Source organism: Dasypus novemcinctus, chromosome 10, assembly GCF_030445035.2.
Source record: "Dasypus novemcinctus isolate mDasNov1 chromosome 10, mDasNov1.1.hap2, whole genome shotgun sequence".
Classification (NCBI taxonomy): Eukaryota; Metazoa; Chordata; class Mammalia; order Cingulata; family Dasypodidae; genus Dasypus; species Dasypus novemcinctus.
In genome coordinates, this window is record NC_080682.1 from 66,053,566 (window position 1) to 66,071,021 (window position 17,456).

Consider the following 17,456-nt stretch of genomic DNA (forward strand, 5'->3'; position numbering starts at 1 on the left):
AACCTGTTCTGGATCCCAAGCTGGATAAAGCATGAGCTCTTTGCAGAGTGATGGTCAGTCTCTCCTATCCTGATTAGTTAACACCAGTGATCACTGGACACAGTGGCTAACTCCAGGATGGAATGGATTCCTAATCTGCTAAGGGCAATGAGGGCAAATTGAAGAAGGTCTCAGGGGCAGAAGAACAACTGTGTAGCCACAGAATTCTAAAAAGTCCCAGAAAGGCCTGGTGCCATAGGCCCACTGAAACCCCTTTCTGAATGAAATGAAAAGAAAAAGATGGGGTGGGGTGGGGCAACAACCACTGCACAGAGGAACCTATCTTAAATAGAAACAGCATTTCATATTTACCTCATGTGGGGGAAACGCTGCTTCATATGAGCCATTGTTTATTAGTTTACAGATACCTAGAAAGAGAAAAATATTTCTTGAGTCACTTTAAATGAAGTTTTCCCTCTGAAGCAACATGCATATAATTGGGACACTGAATTTTAGAACTTTAAAATAACCTAAATGATTTCCACAGTCATATCATCCTTGAAGACAAACTGGGAAAGAGACTGATACTAAGAATCTAGTTGTGTCCTTTACAACATTTGGAAGTGGAGATTCCTAAGGTGCCAAAATATGGAGACCATATATTTGGGACCAGATGAGTCTAAAGCAACATTGTTTTGTCTAAAAACAATAAAGTTTGGTCAAAGAAAAGAGGAATTACACATGCCAAATAATATCACAAAAATATATTCGTTTTGAGGAGTCTTTGTTTAACACTGAGTAAAGAGATGCAAATAGCAGTATGGGGCATTTTCTTAGAATTACCATTCCAGTGAAATGGACACTTTCATATAGTGTTATTAAGAAAAAAAAAATTAAGTCACTTTTCTGGATAGCAACGTATCCATATATTTTGAGAGTTTTCTTATTATCTATCTAAATAAAGTAATCAGAGATGTGGACAAAGATATATGCGCTAGGATGTTTGTTGCAATCTTATTTATATTAAGAAAGAATTAGAAATAATTGAATGTTCAAAACTGAGGAATTGTTTAATGTATTATTACACAATCAATTATACTGGGTACTTAGTGAAAAACTGTGATTTGATAAATTCAAATAATGGAATATTTTACAGCCATTTAAATAATATTCCAAAATAGCACTTATGGGCTTGAGAAATACTAATAATTTAATTTAATAAAAGAAAGGACAGAAAATGTAAATACTGCATGATTCTAATATATGAATGTATACATGCATATAGCATGCATTTTTAAGTGACTATTAAAATTAAGAGGATTTTAAAAATACTTTCCTGTATTTATTACATTTTCTTCAAAGAGCATGATGCTTTTATAAACCATTAAAATGTCCTTATTTTAAAGACTGCACAAGTACATAGTGCAATCATTTAGATGCATTTTTTGTTCATATTCTGCATTTCTCTATTTTTCTTTTAAACAGATTTCTGAATAGATGTCAAATTTATTTGACGGTAAGCAGGTAAACTGGTGGTTAAGGTAACTATTTTGACTGCTTAGTAATAATTGCATTTTTAATTAAAAAGAACAAAAATTTTAAGGTCCATCTTTTAAAAATGACTGACAGTTTAAAGTTCATTTTACTTCTGTGATAGTCTGTTTTAATGTAAATTCATAGAGAGTAGTATAAGTATTAGTATAAGGATAATAGGACATGACTGCTCTCTTAAGTTCCCTTGTATTTTTCAAAAATACAACTAAAAGGACAGCTTCTTTGATACCTATTGTTCTTTAACCTGATGTCTACAAACTTTAAAATTTCATTAATTTTTTTCTAGGCTGAATCTTTTTGAGATATATTTAAGATGTGGAATTTCTTTGCTTCCTTGACCAAATTTTCTTGTTTTGCAATGATTACTTGTAAAATACAAAAGAAAATTGAGTATATTACTTTATATTATACATGTAATAGCTCACTGCTAATCATTCAAACAATACAGAATTTATAAAGTTATATTAGCTGTCATTTCACCTTCCAGAGATAACCTCTCAAAAGTTTGCTATACACTTTTTCTGGATCTTTTTTCTTCTCATATATGTGTGTTTAGGAAATGGGATTATATTATAGTTTTATAACTACCTTCATTTTTTTTACTTAGTGCATTGTGGATATCTTTCAAAGTTAACAAATAAAGAACTAATCACTAATTTTCAGTCTCCATGAATGAAGGGTTTTGTCATACAGTTTGTACAATATATACCATGTAAGAAATGCTTGATAAAAATGAGTGAATAAACATTACATGATTTTTTGTGGCTGTATCATATGGATATAGCATGACGGATATTATGTTTCTAGTTTTTTCCTATTACAAACAAAGCTACACTGATCAAATACCTCCATAGGTCATTACTCAGAAGTTTAATTATTTCTTTAGGATAATTTCAAGAATTAAAATTTCTAGGCCAGAGTGTTTGCATTTTTATCCATATGGCCAAATGTCTTCAAAAGTTTTTTGCTTTGTTTTGTTTTATATAGAATTTTAGAGTTTGTGTTCAATGTGTTGTATCCTCACTTTTAACACATAAATGCAAATCTTCAGTAGTTCAAATAACAATTCTAGGTACAAATTGTATCCTCAAAACCTACTTCCTCTATGGTGTTAATAAATGCTCTTACCCACTTTTGATGTCCCATCTTCGTATTTGGTGCGCTGTAGTACGTGATAGACTATCCTGCTCCGGGTAGCATTGCTGAAGAAGGTATTCTTGTTGCTTATTGTGAAGCTGTTAAGATAAGGGTATTGTGTTGCTTTTTATTTTTATTTTTTATTTTAAAAGAACCCTTTTTTTTTATTGCTTGTATTTTTTAAAATTGAAGTTAATAGATCACAAGGAACGTTACATTAAAAACATAAGAAAAAAACAAAAAAATGAGTTTCCCATATAACCCATTCCCCACCTCCCCACAACATCATTTTGTAGATTACATATTTTTAAAGAAATATATGTCACACAAAAAATATTACATTAAAAAACATGAGAAGATCCTGTACACTCCCCACCCCCCACCGCACTCCTTCCACACCAACAACCTCCCCCATCATTGTGGCACACACATCGCACTCAGCGAACACATTTTGGGGCACTGCTGCCCTACATAAGATATAACTGTTACGTAAAAAATATAGAATTCCCATATGTCCCACCCTCTTCCCCCCATACCTTCCCACCTTAACAACATGCTTCATCAATGTGATGCACTTGTTAGAATTGATGAACACATATTGATGCATTGCTACTAACCACGGACTATAGTTTATATTACAGTTTACACTCATCCCATACAGTTTTGTAAGTTATGACAAAATATATAATGCCTGTATCCGTCATTGAAATTTCTTTCATGACAATTCCAATGTCCCAAAAATGCCTCCATGTTACATCTATTCTTCCCTCTCCCTCCCCTCAGAACCTCTGGTGGTGACTGCCTTTATATCAACAATAAGAGTTCTTCCATTGTTAGAATAAAATTAAGTCTATAATAGAATAATAATAAGTCTACTTTAGTCCTTTGTTCATTCCCCAATCTTGAGGATTTGGGGATGATGATGTCCACTCTGTTTCTAATTGAGAAGGGGCTTAGATCCTATGGGGCAGATGGATGGAACTGCTTTGCTTGCAGTTGCAGTCTCTCTCTGTTCCTTGGGATGGGTGTTGTCCATCATCATCTCCCTTGTTAGTTGTCCTGGGTGAGTCCAATGAAGGGGATTTTCTAAAATTAATTAATTTTTAATTTAATTAATTAATTTATGCTATTAGTCAGTCAAAGGGGTGCTGATACAAAATTACCAGAAATCTGTTGTTTTTTATAAAGGGTATTTATTTGGGGTTGAAGCTTAGAGTCACCAGGCCATAAAGCATAAGTTACTTCTCTCACCCAAGTCTATTGGCCCGTGTTGGGGCAAGACTACTACTGATGTCTGCCAGGGTTCATGCTTACTGAGTTCCTCTCTTCCCAGGGCTTGCTTCTCTTCGGGCTCAGCTCCTCTGGTAGCTCCACAAGGCCAGCTGTAGAATATCAGGCAAACGGCTTGTTTCTCTTCCCAGAGTCTTCTCTCTTTCCTCATGACCAAACTCCTCTGTATGCTTACTTCCCAGGCTCCAGCTCAAAACTCCAGACTTCCTTCTCTGCAGTACAGTATCACTGTGAGTCCCCACCTCCTGCAGGGACTCAAAGTCTTACTGACATGGCCCAATCAAAGCCTTAATCATTATTTAATCAAGTAAAAGTAAAACCTCTGAATCCAATACATTCTAATATGCCCAGAGGAAAAGACCAGTTTACAAACATAATCCAATATATCTTTTTGGAATTCATCAATAGTATCAAACTACTACATGTATTAAAAAAAAACTTAAGATGACATAAATGTTACATAAAAAATATAGGGGATTCCCATAGCCCCCCCCCCAAAAAAAAGCACACAATTTTCCACATTAACAAAATCCTTCATTAGTGTGGACAACTAACAAGGTGATGATGATAACAATGCCCATTTTAAGGAACAGAGAGACTGCAGCTGCAAACAAGATAGTTCCATCCATCTGCCCCATGGTATCTAAGCCCCCTCTCAATTGGAGGCAGAGTGGGCATCACCATCCACAAATCCTCAAGATTGGGGAATGAACAATGGACTAAAGTAGATTTACTATTCTTCTACTATAGACTTATTGTAGCAATGGAAGAACTTTTATCATTGACGCAGGGGATTGGATAGTCAAACAAAATGCTATTCAGCAACAGTTACACGTTCTTGGGTAGTCACCCATTTTTTTCCCCATAAAACCAATGCATGTGAAATACAGCAAATCAGAGTAGACATACCTTGTCTTAAAAAAATAAGACACCAATTGACAGGGAAAAAAATGCACACTAAAAAATGTTAAAATGAATATTGGATAATGTTTTACATCTTTCAGTTTATAAAGAAGTCTATATGCCCTCATATTTCTTGTTTGGAAGGTAACAAGAGAGAATAGATTGTACATTGCCTTCCATAAATGTAATACCATAAGCAATGCAGTTCCAAATTAGAGGACATTAAAAACTGAAGTCATTCTCTACCCCCAATTCCAATCTGGCTTATCTATGTTTTAGAGCTTCAGTCTTGAGGAATAACCTTCCCTTTCCCCTCATGCCTTTAATTATCCCCATCTAGAAACAGTAGCAATGAGGGATCCTGTGAGAGAGTGGAAGCCAATGATGTGATGAGCCAAAGGGTAAGCTCAAGAGGAAAGTAAGGGTCTGCTTTATCACTTATATTATAAAATATGACGAGCCTCCAAAAAGCAGAAGTGTCCAGAGCCTCGCTCAACTTCTGACAGTTTTTGTTCCCCTGTGCTTCATCCCTGAGAATGATATAACACCATTTTCCCAAGCACTTAGTTCTGAAGTATTAGGTCTTCTCTGATCTTTGCTCTTTCTTCACCCTTAGTATTCAAATGTTCACCAAGTTCAGTGACTTTTCTAAAGGAACTCCCTCCCTCAAGCTTTGGGTGCCCCCTTTTGATCTGGGTCTCACTGTGTCTTGTCAAGATTATGAGAAAAGTATCCATTTAACTGACCACCCAATTTCCCACCTGATTTTTAAAGTACAGTTCCAATCCTCACAACACCCCTCCACTTTAAATGTGTTGATATCTCATGATTTGCAAAATAATTTTTAAATTTTCCTCTCAGACCCTCTATACTTGCCTTCCAGCCTACCTTTCTGCCTTGTTTCCCATATAGCTGGCTGCTGTATGTAATCATCAATTTACAAAATTTATCACACACATAAAGGCCTATGCTTCTCTTCCTCATTTTGAGTCCTGTCCCTTCACCTCTCTCCATCTCTTTCCATATGTTTACCTGCTGAAAATCCTTCAAAAAGGCTTCCCAGATCCTCTCCTCTGGATGTATTCTCTCTTCACTTTTATAACAATGTGCATTTTATTTCTGTTTTTCCTAATATACCAGTTTTACTCTGCCACATTTAATGGTAATCTGTACATCTGTCCATTTTATTATATTGTGAGTTCCTCCAGTATTCTTATATTGCTTTTTTTCTTTGTACTCAGATGCACCAAGCTCAGTGTTCTGTTAATGGTAGGTGGCAGAAATAATGTATGCGGGTATGTCTTTTACAGTGAGATTGATTCATCATTCCCTGAATTTATTTAGCAGAGAAGTTTCTTGAAACAGATGATACATAGGAAAGCAAATAAATAAGCAACATAATTTCAGATAAACAGCAATGAAGAAAAATGAAACAGTATATGGTATAAAGAATGTAGGGGACTACAGCTAGCATTTTCAAAGGTTACTCTGAGGTGGTGTTTGAATGGGAACTGAATGATAAGAAGAAAAGTGCCAGGCAAACATCTGGGGTAAAGCATGTAAGACAAAGAAACAGCAAGAGTGAAGGCTCTGAAGTGGAATCAAACTTGAGCTTTTGATGGGTAGAACTGAGATTTGTGCATGAGATAATTAACTCATGGGGAAAATGGTGGGAGATGGGTAATTGTGTTTGGCAAAGACTACAGCATATAAAACCACACAGAAGATGATAAGAAATTTGAATTTTATTACAAGTACTAATGATAGGCATTAAAGGGCTTTGAGCAAGACAGTTGTATGATCTGATTAATATTTTTCTAAGATTACTCAGTTTTCTTGAGTTCAAAAAGAAAGGGAAGTTTTTAATGTTTTGTTTTGATTTGGTGCTTTGGATCCTTAAAGGTCCTGAAAAGTGGAGCAGAAAGCTGACTGTGCTCTCTTTTTAAAGCTGACAATCATTTGGCTTTTCACCCCTTCCCTCCCCATAGCCAGAATTAGAAAGGAGGTTTCTAGATCCACCTGTAAGGATAAGCTACAGAATAAACAGAATGTGTGGAAGAGAGGGTTTTCCATTGATTGTTTGCTATGTTACATGTTTGATGACTTGGAATTCTTTCTCATCCTGCTTCTCAACTCCAGGTTTCCCATATCCCAGAATACAGGCCAACTTATCAAGGTTTATAGCAAGTAGGTCCTATAGTTAAAGTCCTATAGTACACTGAGCATTTCTCTCTTTATGTTTACCCTATTTTAATTATTGATTTACATTTTTGTCTGTCCTAATAGACATGGATTACCTTGAAGATAAAGACTACATCATAATTCCCTTTGACATCTCTATGTCATAGTTCCTGATTCATGTAGAAATGCAATAGAGTGAATAAATGAATAAATAAATAGGTAGATAGAAAGATGTATAGCTAGCCATATACCAACTCCCTAAAAAAGACACAAGATTAAACTAAATGAATAGTTTAAATAATAGATACATATTAATTGAATGCAATTATATTTATAATAATTTATTAATTAGAACAACTTATTCAGACATGCTAATTAATAGCAATTTTACTATAATTATTTGAACTGGGTGACTTACTACTGCAGTAATTATTTGAGAAATTTAGGAGCCAGACTGACAGTCCATGATTTTCCAAATATTTTAATATTCATGCCTCAAATGTCTATAAGTCATAAAGTTAATAAAAATTAATAATATTCACTGTTCAGTTAAGTGCAAATTTTAATCAATGATGTAATCTCTGATTTATTTGGCAGATGAGGGAAATCATCCCAGTTATTTCTACTCTATTAATAAGCCCCACATAACAAAAGGTAAAAATGCAGGTTGTGGGAGAAAACAGATGGGAACTCACTGGTGAATCCGTGCACGACTGAAGGGGCCAGTATAACAGTCTGCCTCTTGCAGGTCTGGAAGAGCTGACTTATCAATAACCATTGGGTTATTGGGCATCCACTTTTTGACTTTTATAAAATTCTTTTTCACCCTGAAACAAAGACACATCTTAGAATTAGATTAGGTTGCATTCTAGAGCCCTTCCTACCTTCTACTACAGTCTCCTAAGTACTAAAGGAAGAATTCCAAAAAGACACACACAACAAATACTTGTATATTCCTCCTGTCTCCACACAATCTTGCACTTGTTTAAACTCTTCCAGGGCAATTAGGCTATGCTCCTGAGAAAAGTCTTTGGAAAAGATTAAGGAATCATCATACAGAAAGATGGTCATTGGAAAATAGTATAAAAGCAATAAAAGCAGCATGATATATTTATTAAAGCTATATATGTATAAATATATAAGTACGCATATATAGATATAGATGGTATAGATATATAGATATAGATAACTCCTTGGCTCTAAAAAAAATCAATAGCAATGTAGTTCTACAAAAATGAATTTGGCAAAGAAACAACTACTACACACAATCAAAATTCCTGAAATTGGAACCAGCCATACTTCAATTCAACTCAATCCCCTGTAGTTTAATTAAATTCAATTTGCTTCAAAGCATCTGAAGCTTATTTCATTTTCTTTTAGAAAAAGGACCACTAATCTAGTTCCAGGTCTTAGGTAGGGTTAAATTGTTTTGCTGCTATTGTGCCTACACAAACCAAATCTGACTTTAGGATATTTTGGCCCCAGCTTCAGATTACTATCATAATCCAATTCCATGGGAGTGTGTGTGTGGGGGGTGAATATTGATTGGAATCATACTGAAAAAAGAAAAGAAAAGAAAAAAGAAGCAAGAGAGGAGAGATTAGCTTGAAATACTGTTCTGAAAATCTAAATTTTGAATTACTGTAATAACAGCTGTGTTTACTAAAAATATTGAGCAATATTTACATGCTATTTATGAGGTTCTATCTTGGGCAATTTTTGGCTTCTTCTGCAATTGGAAGTCAAAGAAGCAGGATAGAATATTTTTCTAGTCAAGTACAATGCATCTCAATATTTATTTGGCCAACTCTGCTTAAATCTTAGAAAAAAATAGTACAATCATGGACAGACAACTAATATTATATTTTAGAAAATATTTTTTCAAGTCTATTTATCGTGGTAAAATAACCGTATTTAAGAATCAAGTTCTGAGAATGCAGTATGTGAAGAGTCTAAACATTTCCTTTGCCAAGTAAGCTTATCATTTAACTGTTGTGGGGAGACAGAATGAACGAAAAAGCATATCATTTTAGCCTAAAGCAGTAAATGAGAAATATCTGAGGTGTTTGTTTTGCTACTTCTCATTATAAAGAAATTTTCTGGAATCACACAAAATATTGCCAAATCCCAGCTACCAGTACACAGACATACAGAAAATACTGAATGGACTAAATAGCAATTACTCCAGCATTTCAAGTTTTAGCATGATGGAAAAAGCAATAGAGTAGGAGTTGGGATATGAGAATTCTAGTGTTGCATCTGCCAGCCATTAAACTTAGGCCAATCATTCCCCATCTTTCTACTTGAGGTTCTTTATCTCAGTAGAAAGGAAGTAATTCCATCTGCTCTACTTTAATAATTAGTTAGAAGGATCAATTGAAAGGAGGCATTTGACTGTCTTTGAAAATGCAGCCACAGCTCTAACATCTCTGACAAATTTACACACATACTAGAAATAAACATGAATTGTTTTTGCTTTTATTTTTGAGAAATGAAAAAAAGAGGATAACTCTCAGACTGTTATTTACCTTGTTAACAGAAAACAAACAATATTATCGGTTTAGGTTTTTCCCACACACTTTCTATGAAGCAGGAAAGGAAATCTGATTATGAAATGTGATTAGGCTGAATATGAATCCCACCTTGGGGAAGATAATTTTTCTGAGTCTCTGTCAGTTTTCTCAAAGTATATTTTGAGAAATAAATGGGTTGATATGTGGCACTCACCAGAGTGCCTGGCACAGGGCAAGTGCCCAGTAAATGATTATAATGATGAAGAAAAGAAGTATCAGTAGTACTACTTCTCTTACTACCACTACCACCATCATAAATTAATAGATCTCAGTCAATATAGAATCTACTCTCTTAGTCATATTGCAAATTCAAGAATTTATGGCATAATAGGAAGATGATTTACAAAAGAGCTTTAAGTTCCTTTGCTTAAATCAGAGAAACATAAAAGAGTGCTATGTATATTGAAAAGAAATCTGGATTGACTAGTCAAAAGTACTTGGTTACAGTACAAGGTCTACCAAACAACCTTTGGGAACTGGCTGGCAGAAAAGGATGGAGGGGAATCATTTACTTTCCATGATCTGCGAAACCCAACCAGGGACCTTTTGAGTATCTTTTGACAAGCAAATGTGTAAGTGGTTTGTAAAGCAATGCTAAATTGTAACAATAATATATAAGTATAGTCATTTCCTGTCAACTTGCTTGGAGAAGTGATGATTTTCCAGTTGGAAAATCACTTGTATATTGTTTATTCCCTAATATGTATTGGTCAAAATTATACATGCACAAAAGAAGATCACAAGTGAAATTTAAGTGCACTTATTAGATTTTTCTTTCCCTTTCCAAAATATCTACAAATTGAGCTTTACAATTTTATAACAATGATTATCCGTGTATACATACATATTCATAGATGTATATATATATACATGATATATATATATACACACACACACATATTACTGTAGGATATTAACATAATCAATATATTGTTATTGGTTGAATTGTGTCCACAAAAAGATATGTTTAAGTCCCAATCTTCTCTTTGGAAGTAGGATCTTTGAAGATGGGATAAGTTACACCCTAACTGGACTAGTGTGGACCCTAATCCAATATGAATAGTGGCCTTATAAAAAGGATAGTATTTCACACATTCATACATTCAGACAAATAAGGGGAGAACACCATGTGATGACAGAGCAGAGGACATTATGGTTTACTGCAAAGCTACTAGAAGCTTGATGGGGCAAGGAAGAATTCTCTCCTACAGGTTTAAAAGGAAGCATAGTCTTCTTGCCCTGTGATTTCCAAATTTTAGCCACCCAGTTTGGGTAACTTGTTATGGCATTCTTAGGAAATTTTAAGTCCTATTTATATATCTTACACATCTTTTCCAAAGTAAAGTTTTTTATTTTTTTAAATCAAAACCAGGGAGGCAGCTGTGGCTCAATCAGTCAAGCTCCCATCTACCATACCGGAGGCACTGGGTTCCTGACCTGGGGCCTCCTTGTGAGGGCAGGCTTGCCTGCACTCTGGGGAGGGCTGCTCCACCCACAAGCACTGTGAGCACCAACTCAACAAGGAAATGCAACAAATAAGGGAGACAAGCGAAAAAAAAAAAACCCACACACAAAAGAGTACCCAGCGAATGGACACAGAGTAGACAGCAAGCAAGCCACAAGGGGGGAGGGGAAATAAAAATAAATAGAGACACAGAAGAACGCACAGCGAATGGACACAGACAGCAGATAGCAAAAACCACAGGGTAGGCGGAGGTTTAAAAAAAAATCAAAACCAGTCATTCCCTTAAATAAAAGTTGAAACTCAGACACATAATATCAAATTCCCTTTTTATCACTTAAATCTATCATATATAATTTTATAAATCTCTTTCCTGTTTATCTCCTATGCTTCCTTACAAGTATCCACAAAGCCAAGGAACAAGGAGAGCTATTTGTTTTAGGAAATGCACAGGAACTAGGATAGACCATAGTCATGTTTAAGACACTTACATTACATATGTTGTAATAAAACATATTCCAACCCATAATGTGCTGCTCATTTTATTGGTTAACTTTTAAGCGTGAACATAATAAAAGAAGAGCGTTAAACATATTGTTTTTTTAGAATTTAGCATGCATAGGTTTTTCATGCATTCTAAATACAAGTTTACGCTAACGCTAAATTTCAGTGGGATTATATGTGCAAACAGACACTTCATGCAATTTTAACACACAGGATTTTATCTTTCTGCAAAGATCTGAAAGAAAGATGCCCAGTTGACAGAAAATTATTGTTGGGCAAATTCTCACAAATTCTATAAAAGCTCACTGAGGGGAACCAAGGTATTTATCAACACATCTAACATTAAGCAGGCACATGCAGAGACAAGAAAAATCTGCAGTTGTAAATTTAGATATAATATAATATTCCAATGGCTTTGGAAATTTACTATATAGAAATATGCAACCAGGACCATATGCACACATGAGAATTGATGAGAATTCATTCTAAAGTAGGAAACAATAACCTGACAATCAGAAAAAAATCTAACTTGGCCGAGGCGCTTCCTTTAATATAAAAGTACCATTTGTTAATTATATAAAAGAACCATTTATTAATTATTCTTTTAATAGTCATTTTATTTCAAATTTTCCCGATTTATTTTTTTCATCACCCAATCCTACCAGACCTTAACTAATGTTTAAAGTGATCAATATTCTCTTACTCTAGTTTAGAAAGTTCAAAATATCTTCAGCCACTTTCTTTGGTAAAGGAACTAGATTATTGAACCTTTCTCAACAAGAGCTGTTATTCGCACCTTATGATTTTTTCTAGTTTTTACGTCATTCCGATTTATAACATCTTGCAATATTAATGAATGTAGCATATTCTGCCACATTCATATTTTGGTTTTGTTAATTAATTCGCTTGTAATGAACAGGAAGAATATGGTGACAATCAAACAGAGAAATTTATTATTATTATTATTATTTTTGAGCCTGCAGTGAAGCAATTCAGGGGAGAGAAATATTCCATGCTTCTATTTCATGGGTGTGGTTTGATTAATTCCTTTTCCAAAGTTACTGTTACACAATAGGAGGGGGGTTATTGTTTTGAGATAAAGCTCTTGAAGATTAAGTTCGTTTTCTATTCTAAGATAGGAGAAGCAAACTTAAGTGGTAGAATAAGAATAGGTCTGTATGGCGTTGGAGAGCCACTTATCACTATGGATGCTACCTCTGTCACCACCTCTGTCAAATAAGACTAATTGATCCAGAAGGTCTTTACTGGGTCTACTGTGCTGTTACTCAAAATGGGTATCATTAACCCATTAATCTTGAATTTTGCTATATTTTTTTTAATTTAAAATTTCATAAGATGCTGTTGCAATTAAAATCCTCTTCCCACAAATTATATCCTGGTACGATTTCAGGAATGGCATTGATAAATGTAACAAAGACATGATTTGATTTTAAACATTGTTCAATCTGCCATAAATCCTTTTGGAAAAGTTTTGAACAACTCAATAGTGTTTTTCTTCTTAAAATTTACAACTGCTGATATAGGTAACTGAAAGACTTCTCTATTTTTTCCAAATGACAAATTGGTCATAAAGAAACTGTGCATCACCCACCAACCTGCCCATTGATTTGCTCCTCCGGTCGGTGTAATAGCATTTTTTCCTGAAAAATAACAGAAATCTGCTGAAGAAAGTCACATGAGAATAAAGTGAAACCAGTGAGTGACAACGTCCAGTCATATTGAATATTCCAAGTTCTAGGTGCTTGAGAAAGATATTTGAAAAAAGTCAGTATAACATGAAAAACATTGACCTTACATTATTTTAGTTAGAGAATTAAAGTAATCCCTAACAAAACATCTTAATAAATCAGTAGGCCACTTCTGAATATGTGCTTTTTAATTCTATTCTTTCAAAGCCTGTCTCTGCCACTCCATGAATATTAACCAGGTTATTTTCTTATGTTATATGAAGTCATCCTTACAGCTGTCTATTCCTCTAAATATATAAATCATGAATACTTGATTTGCTAAGGTTTGTGTGGCAGTTTGATGTAGCTTATGAATTCCAAACATAGATATTAGATTATGTTTGTAAACTGCTCTGTACTTGCACAAGATTAAATTATGGTTAGGGCTTTGATTGGGCCACATTAGTAGGATGTTGAGTCCCGCCTCTTTGTGGGTAGGAATTCACAGATAAAAGACATGGCAAAGGACAGAGTTGAGATTTTGATCCTGGAGTCTTGAGCTGGACCTGTGGGAAGTAAGCACACAGAGGAGCTTGGATGTGAGGAAAGAGAAGCAAGCCCTGGGAAGAGAGGAACCCATGAAGCCTGAACCCTGGTAAATGTTGGCAGTCATCTTGCTCCAACATGTGGAGCTCTTGTCTAAGCCCCACCTCACCTCCAGCAGGGAGGAAGTGGAGGTACCTGCACCAGCCTCCCTAAGAAATTACTGGTCAAACCGCAGAGGATGGTGATTATTCTACTTTGGCTGAGCAAGCCACCCCAGGAGATACTCTGTGGCTGGAATTAGAAGCATTTTTTTCCTGAAAAATAACAGAAATCTGCTGAAGAAAGTCACATAGAATAAAGTGAAACCAGTGAGTGACAACATCCAGTCATATTGAATATTCCAATTTCTAGGTGCTTGGGAAAGGAGAAAGTTGGGAGATGCTTCATTAGTCCCTGGGAAAATGGGGGCAGCCTGAGCTTCCACAGCTTATGGCACCAACTATATCCCTGGCTTCCACTGCACAACCAGCAAGGGAGAAAGGGCAGGGAGCCCTAAACTGAAGAGAAAAACTGCACCCAGAATAAATACTCTGGTAAGCCAGATGCAAGACACCAACCAAAAATTACAATCCACACAAAGAAACAGGAAGACATGACCCAGTTAAAGGAACAAGGTAAGCCTCCAGATGACATAAAGGAGTTAAGACAACTAATCATAGATGCTCAAACAAATCCCTTAATAAATTCAATGAGATGGCCGAAGAGATTAAGGAGACACAAAGAAGAATTTGAAAGAATACATAGAAAAATAGCAGGTCTTATGGGAATGAAAGGTGCAATAAATAAAATTTAAAAAACACTGGAATCCTATAATAGCAGATTTATGAGATAGAAGAAAGAATTGGTGAGCTAGAAGAAATGGCCTCTGAAAGTGAACATACAAAAGAACAGATAAAGAAAAGAATGGAAAAAATTGAACAATGTCTCAGGGAAGTCAATGACAGCAATAGATGTGCAAATATACATGTTATCAGTGTCCCAGAAGGAAAAGAGAAGGGAAAATGGCTGAAGAAATATTTGAAGAAATAATGGTAGAAAGTTTCCCAAGCCTATTGAAGGACATAGATATCCATGACCAAAGAACACAACACACTCCCATCTGGAAAAATCCAAATAGACCAACTCCAAGACACATATTCATCAGAATATAAACTGTCAAAGCCAAAAAGATAATTCTAAGAACAGCAAGAGAAAAACAATGCAGAACATCTAAAGGATATCCAATAAGATTAACTGCTGATTTCTCACCAGAAACCATGGAGGCAGGAAGACAGTGGTATGATATATTTAAGATACTGCAAGAGAAAAACTTTCAGTCAAGAATCTTATATCCAGCAAGACTGTCTTTCAAAAATGAAGGCGAGATTACAGTATTCACAGATAAACAGAAACTGAGAGAATTTCTAAGCAAGAGACCACATTTTCAGGAAGTACTAAAGGGTATGCTAGAGCCTGAAAAGACAGGAGAGAAAGGCCTGGAAGAGAGTCTAGAAATGAAGATTATATCAATAAAAGTAACTAAAAGTGTCAAAAGAGAGGTGAAAATAAAATATGACAGATAAAATTCAAATAGTCAGGAATAAACTTAATCAACAATGTAAGGTATTTGTATTCAGAAAAATGCAACTCAACTCAATGTTAAAAGAAATTGAAACAGTCCTAAATAAATGGAAGAATATTCCATGCCCATTGACTGGAAGACTAAATATCATTAAGATGTCAATTTTATTCAAATTGATATACAGATTCAATGCAACACTGATAAAAATTCCACCAGCATTTTTTTAAATTGTAAACACGATTATCAAATTTATTTGGAAGGGTAAGGAGTCCTGAATAGCCAGAAACATCTTAAAAAGGAAAAGTAAACCCTCATCCCCAGACTTTAAATCGTATTACCTAGCTATGGTAGTAAAAACAGCATGGTACTGGCATAAAGACAGATACATAGACCAATGGAACCAAACTGATGGTTCAGAAACAGACCCTCACAGGTATGGTCAAGTGATTTTTGACTAGCCTGCCAAACCCACAAAACTTGGGCAGAACAGTCCATTCAACAAAGAATGCTGAAAGAACTAGATATGCATAACCAAAAGAAGGAAAGAGGACCTCTATCTCACACCTTATCCAAAAATTAACTCAAAATGATTCAAAAACCTAAAAATAAAAGAACCATAAAGTTTCTAGAAGAAATTGTAGGAAAATATATTCAAGATCTGGTGGTAGGTGGTAAATGAAGTTTAATGCATGTAGAAGTTTTAATTAGCTTTACTGTAAAAGTGTGGAAATGTATACAGTGGATGGTAGCATATAGTGAATAACAGCCTGTTTATAAATGGGAATGTGGATGAAAATGATAGTCTAGGTATGTAAATGCCCATTGACAGAATGCTAGAGAATAATCTAGGAACTGGATAGCACAGTAAACCAAGAGATGGATGAGAATTGTGGTTGATGGTACAGATGCAAGAGTATCCTTTGTGAACTAGGGCAAACATACATCACTGCTGCAGGATGGTGGAAATGTGAAGAAGAATGGGAAAAATAAATCTGGAGTGACCCATGGACTGGGGTTAGCAGTAATAACATTTTTGCATTTATTCCAAAGATGTACTGTGTTGATAATGCGATAGTATGGAAAATGTATGTCAAATGTACACTATGGACATGGTAACAATCAGATATGATCTTATCTGTAACAAATGCTACACTATAGTGTGGTATGTTAATAGACGGGTGTTGTTTGGGAGTTTTGCACATGTGCATGATTATTTTGTAAATTTACAACTTCTGTCATAAAAATACATTTAAAAATAAAAATAGGGTGGGTTGGGAGAAAAATACACCAAATGTAAGATAAGGACTATAATTAGTAGTAAAATTTTGACAATATTCTTTCATAATTTGTAACACACATCTCACAACAATACAAGGTATTTGTGGAAGGTTGATGTATGGGAACCCAGTACGATGTTATGCATGTTTGCTTTGTAAGTTCACATCTTTTACTACATACTTGTTTATCTATGTTCATATATAAATGATATAAAGATAATAATAAAAGAGTGGGTTGGGGGAAAATACTTTGGTTAGTAGTAATATTTTGACAAAGCTCTTTAATTATTAGTTAAAAATGTTTAACAGTAATGCAAGGTATTGGTGGTAGGGTGAGTTATGAGAGTTCTGTATGATGTTATATATGTTTGTTTTGTAAGTTCACAACTATTATTATGTACTTATTATTTATGTATGAGTGATATATTTCAATAAATTTTTAAAAAACTAAATCTAGGAATGTAGTTAGGAGAGAGGTTAGAGGCATAATTATCTGTAGATTATGTGGTTATAAATACCACAAAAGTAAGAGTGGTTGGGGGAAGATCTGGATTAAACACTATTTTCTATCTATCTTTAAATGTTGCTTCTATTCTGAAATTATATTAAGCAAATTTTTAATTTTGAAAATGCTTTAGGGGAGAAAAGGACAAATAGAATTAGGAAGTCAAGCAAGATGAATACACATAATGTTTAGATCATTTATACTAGTGTACCTTTGAACCATTAATTCAATCATCA

At 34.7% G+C, this 17,456-nt stretch overlaps 1 protein-coding gene across 7 annotated transcripts in view; it reads right to left on the reverse strand.

Annotated features, from left to right (window-relative positions):
- The window catches only part of ANO3 (anoctamin 3), a 312,028-nt gene that overhangs the window by 112,866 nt on the left and 181,706 nt on the right, over positions 1-17,456 (reverse strand). For all 7 annotated transcript variants that reach the window (XM_058305623.1, XM_058305627.1, XM_058305625.1 and 4 more), the window contains 4 exons: positions 13,200-13,244; positions 7,740-7,871; positions 2,662-2,768; positions 352-407 (listed from right to left, as the gene is read on the reverse strand). In XM_058305623.1, the coding sequence (XP_058161606.1) occupies positions 352-407; positions 2,662-2,768; positions 7,740-7,871; positions 13,200-13,244 (340 nt within the window). The remainder of the gene's footprint in view (positions 1-351; positions 408-2,661; positions 2,769-7,739; positions 7,872-13,199; positions 13,245-17,456) is intronic.